Source organism: Mobula hypostoma, chromosome 5, assembly GCF_963921235.1.
Source record: "Mobula hypostoma chromosome 5, sMobHyp1.1, whole genome shotgun sequence".
Lineage (NCBI taxonomy): Eukaryota > Metazoa > Chordata > Chondrichthyes > Myliobatiformes > Myliobatidae > Mobula > Mobula hypostoma.
Genome location: NC_086101.1, coordinates 92,696,698 through 92,716,337, shown reverse-complemented (window position 1 = coordinate 92,716,337; position 19,640 = coordinate 92,696,698). Strand labels below are relative to the sequence as shown.

General features: G+C 38.3%; 1 protein-coding gene across 10 annotated transcripts in view; it reads right to left on the bottom strand.

The window, feature by feature from the left end:
- LOC134346863 (myc box-dependent-interacting protein 1) overlaps positions 1 to 19,640 on the bottom strand; it is a 182,152-nt gene that overhangs the window by 100,077 nt on the left and 62,435 nt on the right. For 9 of the 10 annotated variants that reach the window (XM_063048660.1, XM_063048661.1, XM_063048665.1 and 6 more), the window contains exons 2-7: positions 18,368 to 18,448; positions 8,982 to 9,036; positions 8,350 to 8,444; positions 6,866 to 6,961; positions 2,616 to 2,723; positions 117 to 209 (exon numbers count right to left, since the gene is read on the bottom strand). In XM_063048660.1, coding sequence (XP_062904730.1) covers positions 117 to 209; positions 2,616 to 2,723; positions 6,866 to 6,961; positions 8,350 to 8,444; positions 8,982 to 9,036; positions 18,368 to 18,448 — 528 coding nt within the window. The remainder of the gene's footprint in view (positions 1 to 116; positions 210 to 2,615; positions 2,724 to 6,865; positions 6,962 to 8,349; positions 8,445 to 8,981; positions 9,037 to 18,367; positions 18,449 to 19,640) is intronic. The other variant, XM_063048663.1, reaches the window with a different exon arrangement.

Sequence of the window (19,640 nt, the reverse complement as noted above, 5' to 3'; positions counted from 1 at the left end):
CCAACAAAAGTTGTTTCAACAGACTTGAGCTTCAAGCACATCACAAGTACATGAGTATTTAAGCAAGCGACAAAGATTTCACATCACGTACGTCACAGTTGGAACAGTGTGGTCACCTGGTTTCGGAGTAGATTTGACTGGGCGACGATATGTGCCACCAGTTTTCCCTGGCACCACTGAGGCGCAGCTTTCTCGAGCAACGAGACAGGCTAGGGCGAGGGAACAATAAAAGCACACAGAAAGATTAAAGCAAGGGTTGGTGAGTTGGGGATGGTGGAGGGCAAGTTAAAGAACAAGAGCAAAATGGAACAATTGTTAGTCACCAGCACAGCTAAACCAGGATTTCCTCAGCAACATTTAAGAGGTCAGCTGCAAAGAACAGTTAAAAAGGCAGAAAAGCAATTAGAGCAAGATACCAATTATCAATAACACGGCATGAGTGCACCCAAACAAGACATACTGAGAATCTAAAGATGGTCAACAATGCACAACTGATTGTAGTAGTAGTCGCGATGCGATCATTTCAATCGAGTATGATATTCTCCGAAGGTATTGTCCATTGGTGGGACCTCGGGTGGTAGTTCAGTCCAATCCAGCATCCCCATAACTGGGATGTTAGGATGGACTCCCTTTATGGAGAACACCTGTGCATGATCTTAACATGGGAAGGCTGATGCAAGGGCAGTCACCACTCCAACCTCAATAGATCGGTGTCAGGATCCAGTGTCATGGAATGCAAGACATCTGGGAACCCTTCACTGCTTCAGCCTTCCTCCACCCTCTCTGTCATTGTGATGTGTCGTCATCTTCCTCCGGCTCCACCATTGAGGTTTTGTCTGGAACCTCCTCCTTGACCTTGCCACCATGAACTAAGCACCAGATGGCTACATCCCAGAGAGCATCGCTCTCAGGATCTCACAAGCCTCTACCATGATAGTGATGATCCCCAGAGAAGACTGCTGAAATCTACTCTGATCAACAAGTTCACTAATGGTTTGTAGAAATAGGTCTAATACATGATTGGATTTTACAAATTTGTGCCCAATGCAATGCTAGTGGAAAAGGTCAAGCAATGTTGTTGAAATAAAAAACAGGATCTTTGTTAGTAAACAGGCAAGACCACAAGGTCACATGACAACTTTACGTAACTTAGTTAATAGTTTGCCAAGTTTCAGGCTTGTTATGCTGTCAATGAACTGAGGTGACACTACAGTTTTTAATCATACAATTAAGTTCCCTACCACTGAAATGTATCAAAATTCAAAACTTAGTTTATATCAGTTTTAGCAAAGATTTTGCAGAGACTTAAAAAAACTGGTTTACATCATGTGAATTTGGATGTAAAATACTAATAGGAAATACAGTGAAGTGGTAATGTACAGAGGTACATTGGAGCTCAATTCATAGCTTTGGAAAATCCCAACATAATGTAGATCGGGTAACAAAGGTGTCATTCAGAAGGTTTTCCCTCACAAGCAGAGACATTCGAGTGCAAAATAGGAATATTACAACTGTACAAAAATGGTCAGACCATACGTGGAGTATCACCTATAGTTCTGGTTGCTGCAATATAGAAAGGATGCAATAGCAATGCAATGCAATGCAGAGGAGATTCAGCAGGACAGAGCCCAATGCAATGCTAGCATTTATCTTGATATGACTAGAATATAAAAGGATGTAATGGTGAGACATTTATAAGGCATTGGTCAGACCACATTGGAGCATTGTTAGCAGTTTTGGGCCCCAAGTTGGGGATTTAGGTTCGCTTGAGAAGTTTGGATAAAGTACGTGGCTGGAAGGAGTATGGAGAGGCTCCAATAAAGGGAGACTAGGACCTGAGCGCACAGCCTCAGAATACAAGGGCTTCCTTTTAGAATAGTCAGAGGGTGGTGAATCTGTGGAATTCACTGCCACTGATGAAGCCAAGTCATTGGGTATAACTAAAGTGGAGATTGATACAACTCTGGAATTTTATATTCCTCAAAAAAGGTCTCAAATGCCACCTGTATATTTTCTCCTTTTTCAGGCAACTTGCCTGCTGGGAATTTCTGCTCCCCACAGGTAAAAATAAAGCCACCTCCCTACTGTCCCAGTTACTATCAACCTTTTCCAGGAATCTTGGAAAGTTGAGTTAGAATAAATCATTGCAATTCTATGAGGCTGTCCATCTGTTTCAAACAACACATTTCTATTTTTTTAAAATATCAGCTCTAGGCTGGTCAACTGCAAAGTAGTAACCACACTGACGTACAGCAACTAATTTCAAGCCCACAAAACACCAGTGAAATCTGTTAACGACTGCTTGCGATTAAGTTGCTGTGTTGTGAAATTGGTTAAGTATCATCCTCCACATTCTATCACTGTAATGAATAAATGGTGATAAACTCTCTTCTGCCAAGGTAACAGGTAACAATTGCAAAGAGGAAACAATAGTACTTAACAGGGAGGCAAAGTCCTAGAGTTTGGTACTGAAAACAAGAATCAGATTTAATGGTACCTTTCTAAATTAAAACTTAAATTGCTCTAAGAGGAAAACTGGAGAGTTGACAAAATAGCTGCAAAAAAACATTTTTGCTCATCTTTTGGACTGTCTGGTTTTATATGAGTTATATCACCTTGGCTATTTTCCCATCGTCTTTCTTCTTTGCACCTTGGAGAGATTCGTAATGATGTCTTGCACTATCATAATCAACAAGTTTCCTCCCACGCTTCGCAATACGAGTCTGCAAGAGAGTGGAGATATTTTACTTGGGAAAGTGGCAGTGCAGGGTCGTCTCAATCCCATCTTAAGACAAATTCCTCAAAAATATCCTAAACAGTAATAGTGGCTTGCACAAATGCTCATTTGTGGCTCCCTCGAATTTAAGGCACAAGGATCCATCACAGTGGACAATCAGATGGAACTTCCCAAGCTTCACATTTACCTCTTTCACCAGAAAAGTGTTTTGTACTCACAACTGGATAAACGCACAGGGCAGAATAACAATTTATCCCATTCTAAGAAAGCCTTAAAAATAAAAAAAACATGCGATGCTTAACTCATTATTCAAGAGTACATCCAAAGCAAATTCAATTCAGAGATCCAAAGGGTTACAGGCAAATGCCTGGAGAGGGAATTATTGGACTATGGCAAATGGGAGATATGGAACCATACTACCAAGTCCAGTGCAAGTGAGATGAGAAAAACGGAGTGGGAGGGCATACCACTAGCTAACCTCTAAATTAAGCCTCATCAAAGGTATACAGCAGAGAAGCATCCATCACCACCCATCCATACCAAATCTTGTTACTCATCTACACTAACCCTATTTGCCCAGATTGAGTCTGTATTCTATCTTCTCCTTCAGGCATCCAAATCGCAACTTGATTCTACCACCTCATCTACCAGACCATTCAAGTTATCAACCATAAAAACTTGCCACAGGTTCAATCAACAGGATGCCAGAATGAGTATTGTTAGATGCCAGTGAATAATCGACATCGAGAGTGACACAAGCAGCAGAATCATTGACCCCACTTAAGATCTTCTCGATCAGACTTAGTGTGGCAACATTGCTTTCTCCATGCCAGATGTCCGAAGTTCATTCATGTGAGAAACAGAGGGCAGATGGCCAGAACAAAAAGGGTGAATGGAAGGAGTGGCAAAAACTGACAAGTAATAGGGAATTGAAATGTTCCAGGATCTTTTGATATAACAAGAATGGGAAAGCACATGAGCTTCAGTGTTAAAAATGAGCCACAGGAGCAAAAACAGCAGTACAGAAAATTGGTGTAGTATCCCAATCTACTCTAAACAGTGGTAGCAACACATGGAAAATAAGAGTACAATAACCATGGGGAATTAATCTATACAATTTAAATTAAGTAATGTGATTAACACAGGGCCTTGTAAAGTATTCAGCTTCCAACCCTTTGTTTACATAGTATTACAACCAGGGATTTTGATTAATTTAACTGAAAGAATAAAGACTATTTGTGAATCACATGCTCCTTTTTCACAGGGACATTTGTAAAGCTAGATAAATGCAGACATCCCACCTCTCCCGGAAGTTCCGGGAGTCTCCCACATATTAATAGCGGCTCCCTGATGCCCACAAATTATATATAATATCCCAGAAATCAATTTTTTTGAGAGCGAGAGAGAGCACGCGAGAGGAGGGCGAGAGAGAGCACGCGAGAGGAGGGTGAGAGAGAGCTTGCGCGAGAGGAGAGCGAGAGAGAGCACCATGGCAGAATGTTCCAATAAAAGAAATTATAAAACGTATGTCACCCCAGACTACCCTAAAGTGTACCCCTGCCTAATAGGGGTCAAAAATAATGACGGTGTTGCTCACTGCACTGTTTGCAACAGTGACTTTTCTAGTTCCCACGGTGGGTTAAGACTGTAAAAGACATGTTGAGGTGAGTTTAACAGGTGTCATTCGTTCATTAGCATAGCTAACGTTATTTAAACCAGCTGGCTAGCTACTAAGGAGCGACTCTATTGCAGACATCCCACCTCTCCCGGAAGTTCTGGGAGTCTCCCGCAAATTGATGGTGCTACCTCCCTGAAATGAGTTTTTGCAGGGTGGGATGTCTGTAAATGTCATCAGTTCAAAAGTATTTATCCCCTTTGCTCAGTACTTAGTTGAACAACCTCTTGCGGCTATTACAGCCAAGTAGTCTTTTTGGATAAATCTCCACTTTACACAGCATGATAGAGCAAGATTTGCCTATTCTGCCTTGCAAAATTGCTCAAGCTGTGACCGGTTAAATGGGAAGTGGCAGGGCACAGCAATCTTGAGGTCTTATCAGAGATGTTCAATCAGTTTAGGGTCAGGACTTGAACTGGGCCATTCAAGGATATCAATTTTCTTCATTTGAAACCACTCCATGGTTGCTCTGGCAGTGTGCTTTGGGTTATTGTCCTGCTGAACCACAAACTTCATCCTCAGTTTAAGCTTTCTGGTAGAGGCTAGCAGATTTTTATCTAGGATCTCTGTAATCAACGGCATTCATCTTCCCATCAATCCTGACCAGATTTCCATTTACTGCTGTTGAAAAGCATCTCCACCATATTTACAGTAGAGATGATGTTACCTGGCTGATGCATAGTATTAGATTTACACTACACGTACCACTTAGTATCGAGACCAAATGTTCCACTTTAGTCTGATGCCACAAGACCATTTTTCACATCTTTACAATACCTTCTAAGTGATGCTTTGTAAAGTCGTGATGGGCAAAGTATGCCTTTTTTAAAACTAGGGCTTCTTCTCAAAGCCTTAGATTGTAGGGCCATGAACTTCATCTCCAGTTGCAGCTACTGACTTCTACAGCTCACTCAGAGTGATTGTTGGCATCACAACTCTTCTCTGGTCATTCAGTCGAGAAAGGCAGCTTGACGTAGGTAGTGTGTCCATGGTGTCATATTTTTTAATCCACTTTTTCATGAAAGACTGCATTGAGTTCTGATGTATGTTCAGTGCCTTTGAGTTGGTCTTGTACCGTTCCCCAAATTTGTGCTTGTCATCATTTCCTTGACTTATCTTGAATGCTCTTTTGTCTTCATTTTGATTTGGTCTGTTGAAAATCTACCATATTATTGGCTATTGGACCATACAGAGAGGGGATATTTGCAGAATACTTATGAATTCATTGAGAACAGCTGATCCTCCAATTTTCTACATCCACAAATTGGGTGAGTTGGTAATATTGCCACTGAGAAAAGTTGGTGTACATTAGAGATTTTTAAAAAAAATCACCAAAGGGGATGAATATTTCAGCCTCAATTTGAGTTTTTAAAAATTTTTTAGTAAATTGTTAACAGGTTTTAGAATTTTTCTTTTGATTTGACATGATGCACAGTGTTTTACAGATTAACAAAAAAGAAGTCCTACTTCAATATATTTAAAATTTGGAAAATGCAACAGTAAAATGTGAAAATAGTTGTGGAAGCTTAATACTTTTTCATAGTACTGTAAATTCACACACTGGAGAGTTCTGTACCATTATATTAAGAACCTGCCCGGGGTGGGGGGTGGGGGGGGGTGGTGAGCTGTATAGAAAACTCCAACCCAAGAAAGCTCAAGCAGTTTGTGGATTGATTACAAGCTTGTTCTGGAGACCAAAGTTTATCTGCCAGGTGCCAAAATGGCTTCATGCCAAAGAGGCCAAAATGGACAGGATAAAGCAAAGACAAGGAAACTTTGTAAGAAAAGAGGAATGGTGTGCAGCAAAATGTACTTGATATGCACTACTAATTAACAAAAGTAGTGTTTCTCACAGAATAATGAAAAATGCATTAAGAATAGAAAGAATCACTCCTTTTTCCAAGGTTGAAGAATCAGTAATCACTAATCCTCATTCCACTAACTCTTCCCATCTCTTCGGCTTATGGAAGCATCACCCCAAGGATATTAATCTCAACTATTTCAAGCCACATCTCCTGTGATCAACATCACTTGCAACACAAAATCTGCCCTCTTTTCCAAAAGGTTCATGCCAATATGACCCTCCAATGCCTCTCCTTATGCTACATTGACCATTCAAAGCATACAATCGCCTTCACTGGGTCTGCATTTTTGACCCTCGTCTCAAAGCCCAGGCAATCCCTATTCACCTTTTATAATCAATTAAGTCTCGACCATTCATGCCGCAATCTACTCTATTTCAACAAAATATCTTCTCTAGTGGCTTAAATATAGCATCTGTGTGGCAAAAGCTTCCGTTGTAACATCAGTTACTTTACAACAATACTAAAGACTTAAGGCACAGGAAAAAAAATGCCCATGAATTCATCAAGAACTTGAGGCAAGATGTACAAGTCATTTTAAAAAGGACAAAACAATTAACAGTTCCGAGTCCAAAGTGGATTAATTCATACTTTGATATCTGGAAATTGGCCTAGATAAGTGTCTAGCGTCAGAAGAGCTTGATCCACCAGCTTTTGATGATAATCAGTCCAAAGAAGGTCGCCACTCTGGAAGAGAAAAATTAGTTATTTTAGGAGAAGCAAATGATCAAATTTTTACCTGATAACAAACCACAATATAAATCAGGAATAAACCACAAGGCTGTTCAATGTTCAGTGGTCTATGACAATACCAGTTTCCACTAATCCACTGATCTATGCTTCTGTCTTCAAAATAGTCAGTGTATAATCCCTGGTGCAGTGGATTCCACAGGTTCATGGCCTGTCATTTTAACTCATCATTATCCAAATTCTAACTGGCTAACCAAAGGAAAGCATGGAAGCTCTTACCACTAGTTCTGAAGTGACAATGGAAGGTTCCAGCTCATTTTAAAGAGCTGGTCTTTGATTTCTCGGAGGGAGCAGAGGCACATGCTCCCACTTACACCAGTGCAGAGGCTGAAAGGGTTCCTTGTAGTGATTACCAGTTGCCTGTCCTGATCCTAACATAGGCACCAGTCAACAAAGTTCTAGTTCGGCAGGAGACGAAAGGCATTTTGCATTTCCCCTCTGACCCTCACCATTATTACCCACACACCAGAACCACTATTTGGATTCATCGTGGCTTGGTATGGCAACAGCTCTGTCCATGATCGCAAGCAGATACAGAGCTGTGGACACAGTTCAACATATCACAGAAACCAGCAGCCCTTCCATGAGCTGTCTACACTCCACTGCTGTGGTAAAGCAGCCAACATAAAAGACCTCACCCATCCTTGACATCCATCTTCTCCCCTTCCCTTGAGGGGGAAGATACAAAAGCCTGAAAGCACGTACCATCAGGTTCAATGTCAGCTTCTGCCTTGCTGTTATTAGACTATTGAATGGTTCACTAGTATGATTAAATATTGACCTGTCTACTATAAAACTTTGTAGCTAAATGTCTACCTGCATTTTCTCTAACACTATACTGCAGTTTGTATTTTTCCTGTTGCACTACTATAATCAATCGATCTGTATGAACAATATGCAAGAATTATTTCCACTATCTCAGTTATGTGACAATAATAAACCAATTTAAATTACAAATAGCCGAGGGTTTGCTCCTATCCCACTTCCACAAGTGGCAATCACCTCAAAATAAAATCCAAGATGCTATGACAAACATCCTAAAACTTGCGTAGGAAGCAGTGTTACAGCCTGGAGAAGCCCAAAATTGTCAACTCTCATTTAAAAGGCTTGGACACTTTCAAAATGAGGTATAGATTTAACAGAGAACGTAGACCATTATTGGAAGATAACCAGACTGGCTTGTCAAGTTCTGGTGTATTGTTCCAGGAATGCAGGGCTTACAAATATAAAAGGCAAGTGAATCATGGTAAGGTTTAAGTCTGCATTTTGGTGGACTGAACGGGTCAGAAAAAAAACCCAGCAACACTCAAAGTATAAAAACTAACCTCTGAAATAGAATGAACAACCTCTCTGCCAACCCAGTCTGGCTCGTAAATTTCCTCCAGCAATTCCGACAACTTCTTGGTGGCTTCATGCATAGCTTAAAAAGACAAAAGTTAACTGATATTAATTTAACTATATTTCTGCTCTTAATATGAAGGGACAGATAAAGACATGAAAAATACCCTAAACAACCTCATCAGATGCTGTATGTAGTTCTGTAAAGAAAATGCCATAAATGCTCCCAGTCAAACTGAAACTGAACTTGGCTTCTTTAAGATCATAACTTGAAGGTACAACCCAAGTAAATGAGTATATTATTATAGCAAGGTCGTGAAGGTGGAGATGACCACCTGTACAGGAAAATCTACCTGACACCTAATTAAAGCTAACAGGCATCAATTTCAACGTTCAGGTCATAACTTGGTCATGTGACTGAACATCTACGTTAGGACGCTCCAGTTGCAAACCGGAGAACGGCATCCTGACTCAAAGACACTTCCCCAGAGACCATAACCTTTGATACCACTCAATGTCCGCCTTTGACCCGTATCTCCCAACAATTTGACCCGCACGTCTTTCTCTCATTGAGAAGTGTGCAAATAACACTAAGGATGCAAAGTGCAAGCCCACTAACCTTTTACAGCAGTCAGGTATGCTCGCAGATCCTTCTGCAGTTTTGTTCCTTCGGCCTAAATGAAAATAATTTAATATAGTTAAAATGTTTTCCAATGCTATAGTAGTATTTTAGTGTAATCAATATCAGCAAACAGTTGGCCAAACTTCAGTTCACAGGAATTTAAGATTCTCACCTCCCTCAACTTTCATTCAGAAAATCACACTCAAGTGATTCTACACAATTTAGAAAGAGAGAAGGACATGAACTTAAACTACCTAAGCTCATCACGCACAGTAACAATTGTTAAACACAAGATAAACTGGGCAATAACATCAGTGCATTCCTACACTTCTGGCCTCAGGCATTTGGAATGTTAATCACCAAAACCTGGACTTCCCAGTGAAAACTTCAGATAAGTCTCAGCCCATTTATAAAACTTAAATTACACTGATCTCACATTGCTCAGTAACTCTATCCAATGGCTCTTTAGAGAACCAACGGGTGCTGCAAATACTATTTAAACTTTTCAAAAAGAGGAACTCAGGAATGTCATTCTTGCTAATTAAAAAGGGTTAACACAGGAAATGCCAGGATTCTTCTCTTGAGTGCAGATGTTTTCATTCAGATATATGGTTTCATTAAATACAAGAATCTGCACAAAGAAAGGCCACTGGTCAATATTCAATGGTTTTCATAGATCAATGCATTATAAAGTCTCTCTGATGTGTTAACCATTTTTCCACAGACCTACACAATGCTGTAGAAACTCAGCAAGTCTGGCAGCATTTATGAAAAGGAATAAACAGTTGAGACTTCACCTGGATTGAACATAAACAATTTATTCCTTTCCACAGATGCTGCCTGACCTGCTGAGTACCTCCAACAGTTTGTATGGGTGACTCTGGACTTCCAGCATCAAATTGTGTTCCACAGACTTCAACTTGCAGAGTATTTTCAACACTTAATTCCAAACTTTTTTGCTTTACATTTGTCTCTTGGCCAGCCTTAGTTTGCCATCCAGATTGAAGGTCATACAAAACTATACTAGTACACACACTGTTGCACTACTGACCAACACTACCATTTTAATTTGCTTTCCAATCCATGCTCCTGTCTCACCCTAGTGATGCATTATACTCCCATCTGAAACTCATGAACACTGCAGTTCTGGCTAAATATCATTCCAAATATGATGTCAAGGCCACAAATTCTGGAATTCTCTCTAGAGGCCATACGATTATTATTCTTGTCATCCATTGCTGCTTGTTGTCCATATTAATGATCTGGGTGATGATGTTAACTGGATTCGCAAGTTTGCTGATGGCACAAAGATTGGAGCTGTAGTGGACAACAAAGGCGGCCATCAAAACTTGCAGCCTGATCTGGATCATCTGGAAAAATGGACTGAAAATATCAGATAGAATTTAATGTAGATAAGTGCGAGATGTTGCACTTCAGGAGGACAAACCAGGGTAGAACTTGAATAGCAGGGCACTGGGGAGTGCAGTAGAAAAGGGGAATCTGGGAATATAGATCCCCAACTCCTTGTAAGTGGTATCACAGGTAGATATTATTGCAAAGAGCTTTAGATAAGGTAAATGCAAGCAGACTTTTTCCACTGAGGGTAGGGGAGAGTACAACTAGAGGTCAAAGGTTAAGGGTGAAAGACGAATATTTAGGGTAGCCCGAGGGATGAATTCTTCATTCAGATGGTGGTGAGAGTGTGGAACAAGCTGCCAGCAGTGTTGTAGCATGGATGACCGGAGAGACAGAGTTACTGGTAGATACAAAGCAGCTTCTTTATTCGACACAAGGTACAGCAGGCATCATACAGACAGAGACGCTTTCGGTAGAAAGGTCTGCCAGCTCAATGTGGGCTCGATATTTACATGCTAAACACAAAGGCAATCGCTACTTAAAAAGTTATAGACAATGCTTCCTATTGAAGCTACATATAAAATATCACACCATCCTTTCCTTCCGATGCCAACATGTCTGGGTTGGTATCCACAGCCTTTAGGAATGTAAGTTAAGTCTACAATACATTTATTCGGCATTTTACGTGCTAACATAGAAGACAATATTTATAATGTATAGATAATACTGTCTTCAAAACTACAGAATCTGGTCAAACTACGGCGCCAGAAGTATCTGGTATTCACACCTTTTTAGGAAGCGCATTGTTGTGGACTCAATCCACAGTACTTTGTCAAATAAAAGTTTGGTGGCCAAAGTCATTTAACTGTAAACAAATCATCTACCCAAAAAAATTCACTCTAACAGTAGTGGTAGTGGGTCCAGGTCATTTGCAACATTTAAGAAATATGGGTAAGTACATGGGAGGGAAATGGGACTAGTTCAGTACAGACTAGTTGGGCCAATTGAACTATTTCAGGACCATGTATTCCTAAAGCCTTTGGTCAATCTAATAAGTGACCTGACTTCAGGTAAGGAAAAGGCTTCTCTACTTTCCATGCAACGAAGTAGCGTTTTAGACTTAGCTGAAGACAATTACTCGGTGTTATCCAAACACCCTGCGATTTATAGACACCTGACTGAGGTACATCACACGAACAACTTCCTCTGGTCTCATATAATACTAGTAAACAAGATGAGCCAGTATATGAATAGGACCAACTACTTGCCACCAACTCCCTAAATCAAGCACAAAGAAAGACCTTCACTTTAAATGCAATCAGCAGCCTTGTTAGCCAGATGAACTTCTGGGCTACTGAAGCCCTGTTGTAACAGGCAGCAACAGTAATGAAGTAGGGGGGCGTCACGTGATGACGTGGGATTGAGACGTGTAAATCCAGCTCTCCCGCAACAAATCAGCAAAGTACCGTTTAAACAAAACAAAGTTAATAAATATTTTCTGAAAACTATTTATAAACTTTGTAAGACTACTTTACGATATGCCCCCTAAACCGCAACAAAAGAAGTCTGCTGTTGCGAAGCAGCCGCGAGAGGGGAAGAAAAAAGGGCCTACTGCAACGCTGGAGCCTCGGACTCAGGTTGGATCTCCTTCGGTAGAACAGGGAGCAACGGCGGTGGTAGCAGTTTCTCCGAAGAAGATACCGGAAATGTGCATGCGCAAAGAAGAGCGCATGCTCAAATCAACACAACGCAAACTACAAGAACCGACAGCCACTGCAGTTGAAAATGACTCAGAGTCAGAATTGGATTCTGCAGAGAACACAGATGAAGAAGAGGAGGAAGAATTGGAAGTGATTGGAAGTAAAGGAGATGATAGAGACATAAGAGAGGCTATATTGCAATTAACGGCTGAACTAAGAAAAGTAAGAGAAGAGCTTAGAGATACGAAGATGTGCTATAATAAAGTTATGGAAAGACAGGACAAAATGGATAAGAAGCTTCAGAAGATGGAAAGAGCAATGGGGCATATGAATGATAGAGCGGAAAAAACAGAAAATGATCTGCTTGTCCGGAACTCGGAAAGAAATCGACTCTTGGAGAAAGTGGACATGTTGGAAAATTTCAGTAGACGTAATAATATTAAAATTGTTGGTCTTAAAGAAGGTACGGAGGGAGAAAATCCAATGGAATTTTTTCAAAGATGGATCCCGGATGTTTTGCAAATGGAAGAGGAGGTTCGACCAATTGAAATTGAGCGGGCACATAGAGCTCTAAGACCAAAACCAAAAGATGATCAATATCCACGATCGATTTTAATAAAATTCTTAAGATTTCAAGACAAGGAAAGGATTCTACAGGCAGCTGCTTGAGCTGCCAAGGATAGAAAAGGGCCATTGATGATTAAAGGGAACAAAGTTTTTTTCTACCCTGATATAAGTAAACTTTTGAAGAGAAGGAAGAAATTTAATCCAGTGGAAAAAATCCTTTGGGAACATGGTTATCAATTTATACTGCGTTATCCTGCAACCTTGAAGATTTTTTTGCCTGGTGGAGAAAAAAGATTTTTTGATGACTACCAGAAAGCAGAGCAGTTTCTGCGAGATTCTCTGAATATTCATCAGATACAAGAACAAATCCAGGGGAGCGAGATAGATTGAAGATGAAGATTGGGTCAAAGAATGGACTTGTTGGATTTTTGAAGCTGGATGAATGTATAAATATATTATTAATTATACGAGGGGGGTAAGAAAGGTTAAAATTGGAGGAATATTAGTTGGGAATAGTAACACTAATTTTGTCTATATATATATATAATTTTTTTTGTTGCGGGGGAGCTGGAAGAAACACTGATCAATTGCTATGCTAATCATGTGTGCAAGCGTGGCTTTTGCCACGACCTGTAAAATGGAGAGGGGTAGTGTTGTGTATCTTTTCATTCACAACATTAGTGGGGGGGTATTTTGTTTTTTCTTTTTTTGTATTCTGTCTTTTTTTTTTCTTTTTGCCTGGAAGGTTGGGAGGGAAACACATGGTGAAGTTTAAAGAGATTCCCCAAGGAACTATGAGAGTTGAGAAGATAAGTAATGTTTTAGATTGGAGTAACTTTGTTAAGAATAATGACTAATTTATTGAATTTTTTGAGTTTTAATGTTAATGGGCTTAATGGACCAGTGAAAAGAAAAAGAATCTTAACACATATTAAAAAAATGAAGATAGATTTAGCTTTTTTACAGGAACCGCACCTAACAGAAACAGAACATCAGAAATTAAAGAGAGATTGGGTGGGTAATGTTGTTGCGGCCTCATTTAATTCAAAAGCGAGGGGAGTAGCAATTTTGATCAATAAAACGTTACCAATTAGAATACAAAATGTAATTGATTCTGCGGGGAGATATGTGATTATACATTGTCAACTTTTTTCTGAACTGTGGACTTTTATGAATATTTATGCACCAAACGAAAATGATGCAAAATTCATACAAGAAGCTTTTCTGAATTTGGCGGATGCACATGAAAAAATATTAATTGGAGGAGACTTTAATTTTTGCTTAGACCCAGTCTTAGATAGATCAACCAAGACTGTTATAAAAACGAAGGCAGTAAATTTAACTTTATCATTGATGAAGGATTTAAATTTGATTGATATATGGAGAAGAATCAATCCTAAAGAAAGAGACTATTCGTTCTATTCCTATAGACATAACACTTACTCAAGGATAGATTTTTTTCTATTATCAATACATATTCAACACAGAGTGAAAAATATGGAATATAAAGCAAGAATATTATCAGATCATTCCCCTTTATTAATGACAATAATAATGGCTGATAAGGAAGAAGTGGCTTATAGATGGAGATTGAATTCAACATTATTAAAACGTCAAGATTTTTGTGATTTTATGAAAAAGCAGATTCAATTTTTTTTGGATACAAGTTTTCATTCAGTGGATGATAAATTTATATTATGGGATGCAATGAAAGCATATCTTAGGGGCCAGATAATAAGTTATACGTCTAAAATTAAGAAAGAATATATGGCAGAACTAGATCAATTGGAAAAAGAGATTACAAAAATAGAAAAAGAATCTCAAAGATATATGTCAGAAGAAAAACGAAGACAACTTGTCAATAAGAAGTTACAATATAATACGCTTCAGACATATAGAATGGAAAAAGCAATTATAAGAACTAAACAAAGATATGATGAGTTAGGTGAGAGAGCACATAAAATTCTTGCCTGGCAGTTGAAAACAGAACAAGCTTCCAAAACAATAAATGCAATTAGAACAAGGGCAAATAAAATATCTTATAAACCTCTTGAAATAAATGAAACCTTTAAAAATTTCTATTCTGAATTATATCAATCAGAATCCCAAAATGATGTTAATGAGATAGAAAGGTTTTTATCACAAGTTTCTCTTCCAAAATTGAATTTGGAAGAACAGAAGGGATTAGATATGCCTTTTACATTAAAAGAAGTTGAAGAAGCTTTAGGAGCACTCCAAAGTAATAAATCTCCAGGAGAAGATGGTTTTCCACCTGAATTTTATAAAAAATTTAAAGATTTATTATTTCCTCTCTTTATGGAACTAATACATCAAGCAGAAAAAATACATAAACTTCCAGAATCTTTTTCAACAGCGATTGTAATAGTATTCCCAAAAAAAGACAGAGATCCTATGAAACCAACATCATACAGGCCTAAATAGCAAAAATTTTATCCAATAGATTATCTAAATATTTACCAAAATTAATACATATGGATCAAACAGGATTTATTAAAAATAGACAATTGGCAGATAATGTAACCCAGCTACTCAGTATAATTCATTTGGCACAAAAAAGGGACGAGAAGAGTATAGTAGTAGCTTTGGATGCAGAAAAAGCATTTGATAGATTAGAATGGGATTTTTTATTTAAAGTATTAGAAAAATATGGGTTAGGAACATCTTTTATAAATTGGATTAAAACTTTAAATTCTAACCCTAAAGCTAAAGTAGTGACAAACTCTCAAATTTCAACACCATTCCAGTTAAAAAGGTCAACTAGACAAGGTTGTCCATTATCACCTGCTTTATTTGTACTGGCGATAGAGCCATTAGCAGAAATAATCAGAATTGATCCAGATATTATGGGTTTTAGAGTTAATCAGGAGGAATATAAAATTAATCTTTTTGCCGATGATGTTTTGATCTACTTAACAAACCCACAACATTCGTTACATAAATTATCTTCTAGATTGGATGAATATGGGAAGGTATCAGGTTACAAAATAAATTGGGATAAAAGTGAAATTTTACCTCTTACTAAAGGAGACTATAGTCAATGTCGATTAGTAACCCAATTTAGATGGCCGGTAAATGGTACAAAGTATTTAGGTATAAGACTTGATAATGATGTAAAGAATTTATATAAATTTAATTATTTACCACTATTGAAAAAAATTCAAGAAGATTTTGACAAATGGATGATACTACCAATAACATTAGTAGGTAGAGTCAATGTTGTAAAAATGAATATATTTCCTAGATTACAGTATTTGTTTCAAACATTACCAATACAATTGCCACAGAAATTTTTTCAAGAGTTAAATAAATGTGTGAGAAAATTTCTTTGGAAAGGTAAAATGTCAAGAATATCATTGGAAAAATTGACATGTAAATTTGGGTTAGGAGGGTTACAACTTCCAAACTTTAAAAACTATTATAAAGCAAATCAACTTAGATTTATTGCACCTTTCTTCGATGATCGAAAACCAGCATGGATTAAAATAGAATTAGACAAGATAGGAGAAAATAGATCTGAAGATTTTATATATAAATGGGAATCTAAATGGATACGGGAAAAGAAAGAATCTCCTATATTAACACATTTGATTGATCTATGGAATAAGATAAATGTTGATAATGAAACACAGAAATCTCTATTAGCAAGGAGACCTTTGTTCCAAAACAGACTTATTCCTTTTACAATGGACAATCAACTTTTACATAATTGGTACCAAAAAGGGATTAAATTTATAGGAGATTGTTTTGAACGAGGTATATTGATGTCATTTGAACAATTAAAGGATAAATATAAAATATCAAATAATACTTTCTTTTGTTACTTTCAATTAAGGGCTTACTTAAAAGGTAAGTTGGGTCAAACAATGTTTTTGCCAAAACCTAATGAAATTGAAATTTTAATTCAAAAAGGGAAAATTAAAAAATTTATTTCTTGTATGTTTAATTTGATTCAAGAACAGACAATTAAACAAGGAACCCATAAGGCAAAGCAAAAATGGGAAACAGATCTGAATATTAATATTGATGAAACAAATTGGTCAAGACTCTGTCTTGACAGTATGACAAATACAATAAATGTTCGACTTAGATTAGTACAAAATAATTTTTTACACCAATTATATATTACACCACAAAAAGTAAATAGATTAAATTCAAATCTATCCGATAAAAGCTTTCGGTGTAATCAAGAAATTGGTAGTTTTTTACATTCTACTTGGTCTTGTTTTAAAATTCAACCCTTTTGGATAAATTTAAGAGTCTTATTGGAACAAATTACTGGAACTCAACTTCCACATAATCCTGTATTATTTCTATTAGGTGATATTGAAGGGATAAAACCGAAACTTAAATTGAATAAATATCAGAAAGAATTTATAAAAATTGCATTGGCAGTAGCTAAGAAGACTATAGCAGTTACTTGGAAATCTGATTCGTATTTAAGTATGGATCGTTGGAATAATGAAATGGCTAATTCTATTCCACTCGAAAAAATTACTTATAATTTAAGAGATAAATATGTAATATTTTTGAATATTTGGCACCCTTATTTACAAAAGATAGGATGGCATATTTAAGTGCTCCGATAAAGACCTTGGTCCCTTGGGGAAAGTAACGAATAATTATACCAAATTTATTTTGAATCCCATGGAGCCTGTGGAAACCTTCCAATACCCAGGCGGTTCTGTTCTTTTTTTTTCTCTTTTCTTTCCTTTTAGGTAGGATTATATATGGGGGGGAGGGGAGGGTTAAGGGGAGGGGGGAGGGTAGATTTTATCTTTTCATGTATTCTTTTTGAAAACTCAATAAAAATTATATTACAAAAAAAACAGTAATGAAGTAGAAAATGGAGCAGTGGAAGTAGTACTGGCACATCCTTGGCCAACTTTACACTTCAAATCAAAATAGTTGCCTCCTTCCTTCTGACCAACAGCCCCAAATTCAGTAGCAAGGAGACAAATTCCATTGCCCAATCTCCTCCTCCGAAACGGAAGGGTCTGACTGCAGTTTAAGTACTGCCATTCTTGGTCTTAACTTTGAACCTGTTTCCTTAAGCTTTCATAGCGGGGGGAGGGGGCATAATGGGGACATGCTCCCACTTCCTATTAAATGTTCCCATTGGTATGTGTCTCAAATAACCTCTGATAGCCAAGTCCAGCTCCTGGCTTCTACATGCAGCTTAGCTATTAAGCCTAGCAGAAACATTTCTACTGACAGTGGGTAAAGGTGGGGTACAGTGCCTTAAAAACTACTCACTTCAGGTGTATGTGGCTTGTCAGCCCTGGCTGGCAGAAGGGAAACTGATCTCAAACCTCCACTACCACACCCACTCATGGTGGAAAGCTTCAGAAGTAAACTCTAAGGAAGAGCTGGAGTCCCTAAGACAGTCCTACGTTGAGTTCAATGCTGATCAGCAACTCCTGTGACATTGCTGGTGCCAAACTGTATTGATTTCTGCCATTCCTTTAGATTCCGAGGGGGATCCTGCTGCATGGGCAAAAGCTTGCTCTCCTTATCGTACTGCCCAGGGTTGTATATACAATGCCAACAGCTACCATGGTTGACCCTGACTTTGAACTAAGATCCAGGATGCACAAAGTATCCCCATCACAGTGCAATAAAAGCAGCGAATGTTTGAAGTGATTTGCTGCAAGGGGCATTGACTGCTACATTCCTGAAGAATGCTGGCATCATAGGGCATCCAATACATGAAAGGAAGTTAGGATTCTTAGATTCTCTTACCAGCTGTCTGTTGAAGTTTTGCACACATTGCTCAAAGTGTTCATCTTTTGTCTCATCAGCCTTGCCCAGCTTCTGAAGGACCTGCAAAAGTTAAAGCAGAGAGTAAGTGGATGCTAAGACATGCTAAGGTGATCAGCTCCAGAAAAGGCAAAGGAGTCATAGCAGCACCTGAGGCAAAGAGCTCCAAGCCTATCTTAAGGCTCTCAAAAGTACAAACAACTGCTGTTAGTATTCAGCAGGTCAAGCAACATATATGGAGGAAATGAGAGATAATATACCAAACTGGATGACCTTCAGAAATGTTCACTGGTTTTTATTTTTTAAAATGTAATTTTGAGTCTTTGTAGGACATTAAAGGTTAGTAGTACATTGTCCAAAAGGTACCTAGACCCAAGACAAAGTTCACAGTACTAAATAAAATTTATCAATGTATATGCTACAATACAGTCTCACAAACAGCCAATGTGCAAAGACAAACTGCAAATAAAATAGAGAGAACACAAGTTGTAAACAGTCTTTGAACACGAGTCTGTAGGTTGGAGAATCAGTAAGAGTAGTAGTGAATTGAGCTATCCACACTGCTTCATGAACCTGATGACTGTAGGGTAGTAACTGTTCCTACACCTGGTGGTGTGAGATCCAAGGCTTCTGTAGCCCCTGCCCAATGACAGCAGCAGGAGAGCATGTCATAGATGGTGGTGATCTTTGATGGATTCTGCAGCAACGCTGATTAAAAGGCAAAATCTAATCTGCAATAGGTAGGTCCACAGTTCAAAATAAAAATTACTGCATTATGAGCTAATAATTGTGGGAACAAAGGAGCATGCTACTATGTATTTTGAACTGTAAACTAGGGAATGGAAGATGAAAATAACATGCCTGGATGCTGTAGGTGGAAGTATTGACTCGTGATGGTCTGGTATGGCAACTGAAGTGCTCAGAAGCACAATCAGTGGCTGAGAATAGTGCACTCACCTCAATACATGGAACATCCTCCATTATTGGTAGTATGCCTCAGGACAACATCCAAACAACTCTGGTCATGTCACCTTCTAGTAGCTACCATGAGGCAGGAATTGCTGAAACCTCCAACCCCCCGCCCCCCACCACTATCACCATGTAGAAGAACAGCCACTTCCTTCAACCATAGTTATTACCGTACTGGCACAACTTAATCTCACCTCAGTATAGGAACATCATGACCACCTCGCACTACAATATTTCTTCCAATTGTATCTTTAATGTATAGTTTTCTTGTGATTGTGGTGTACCT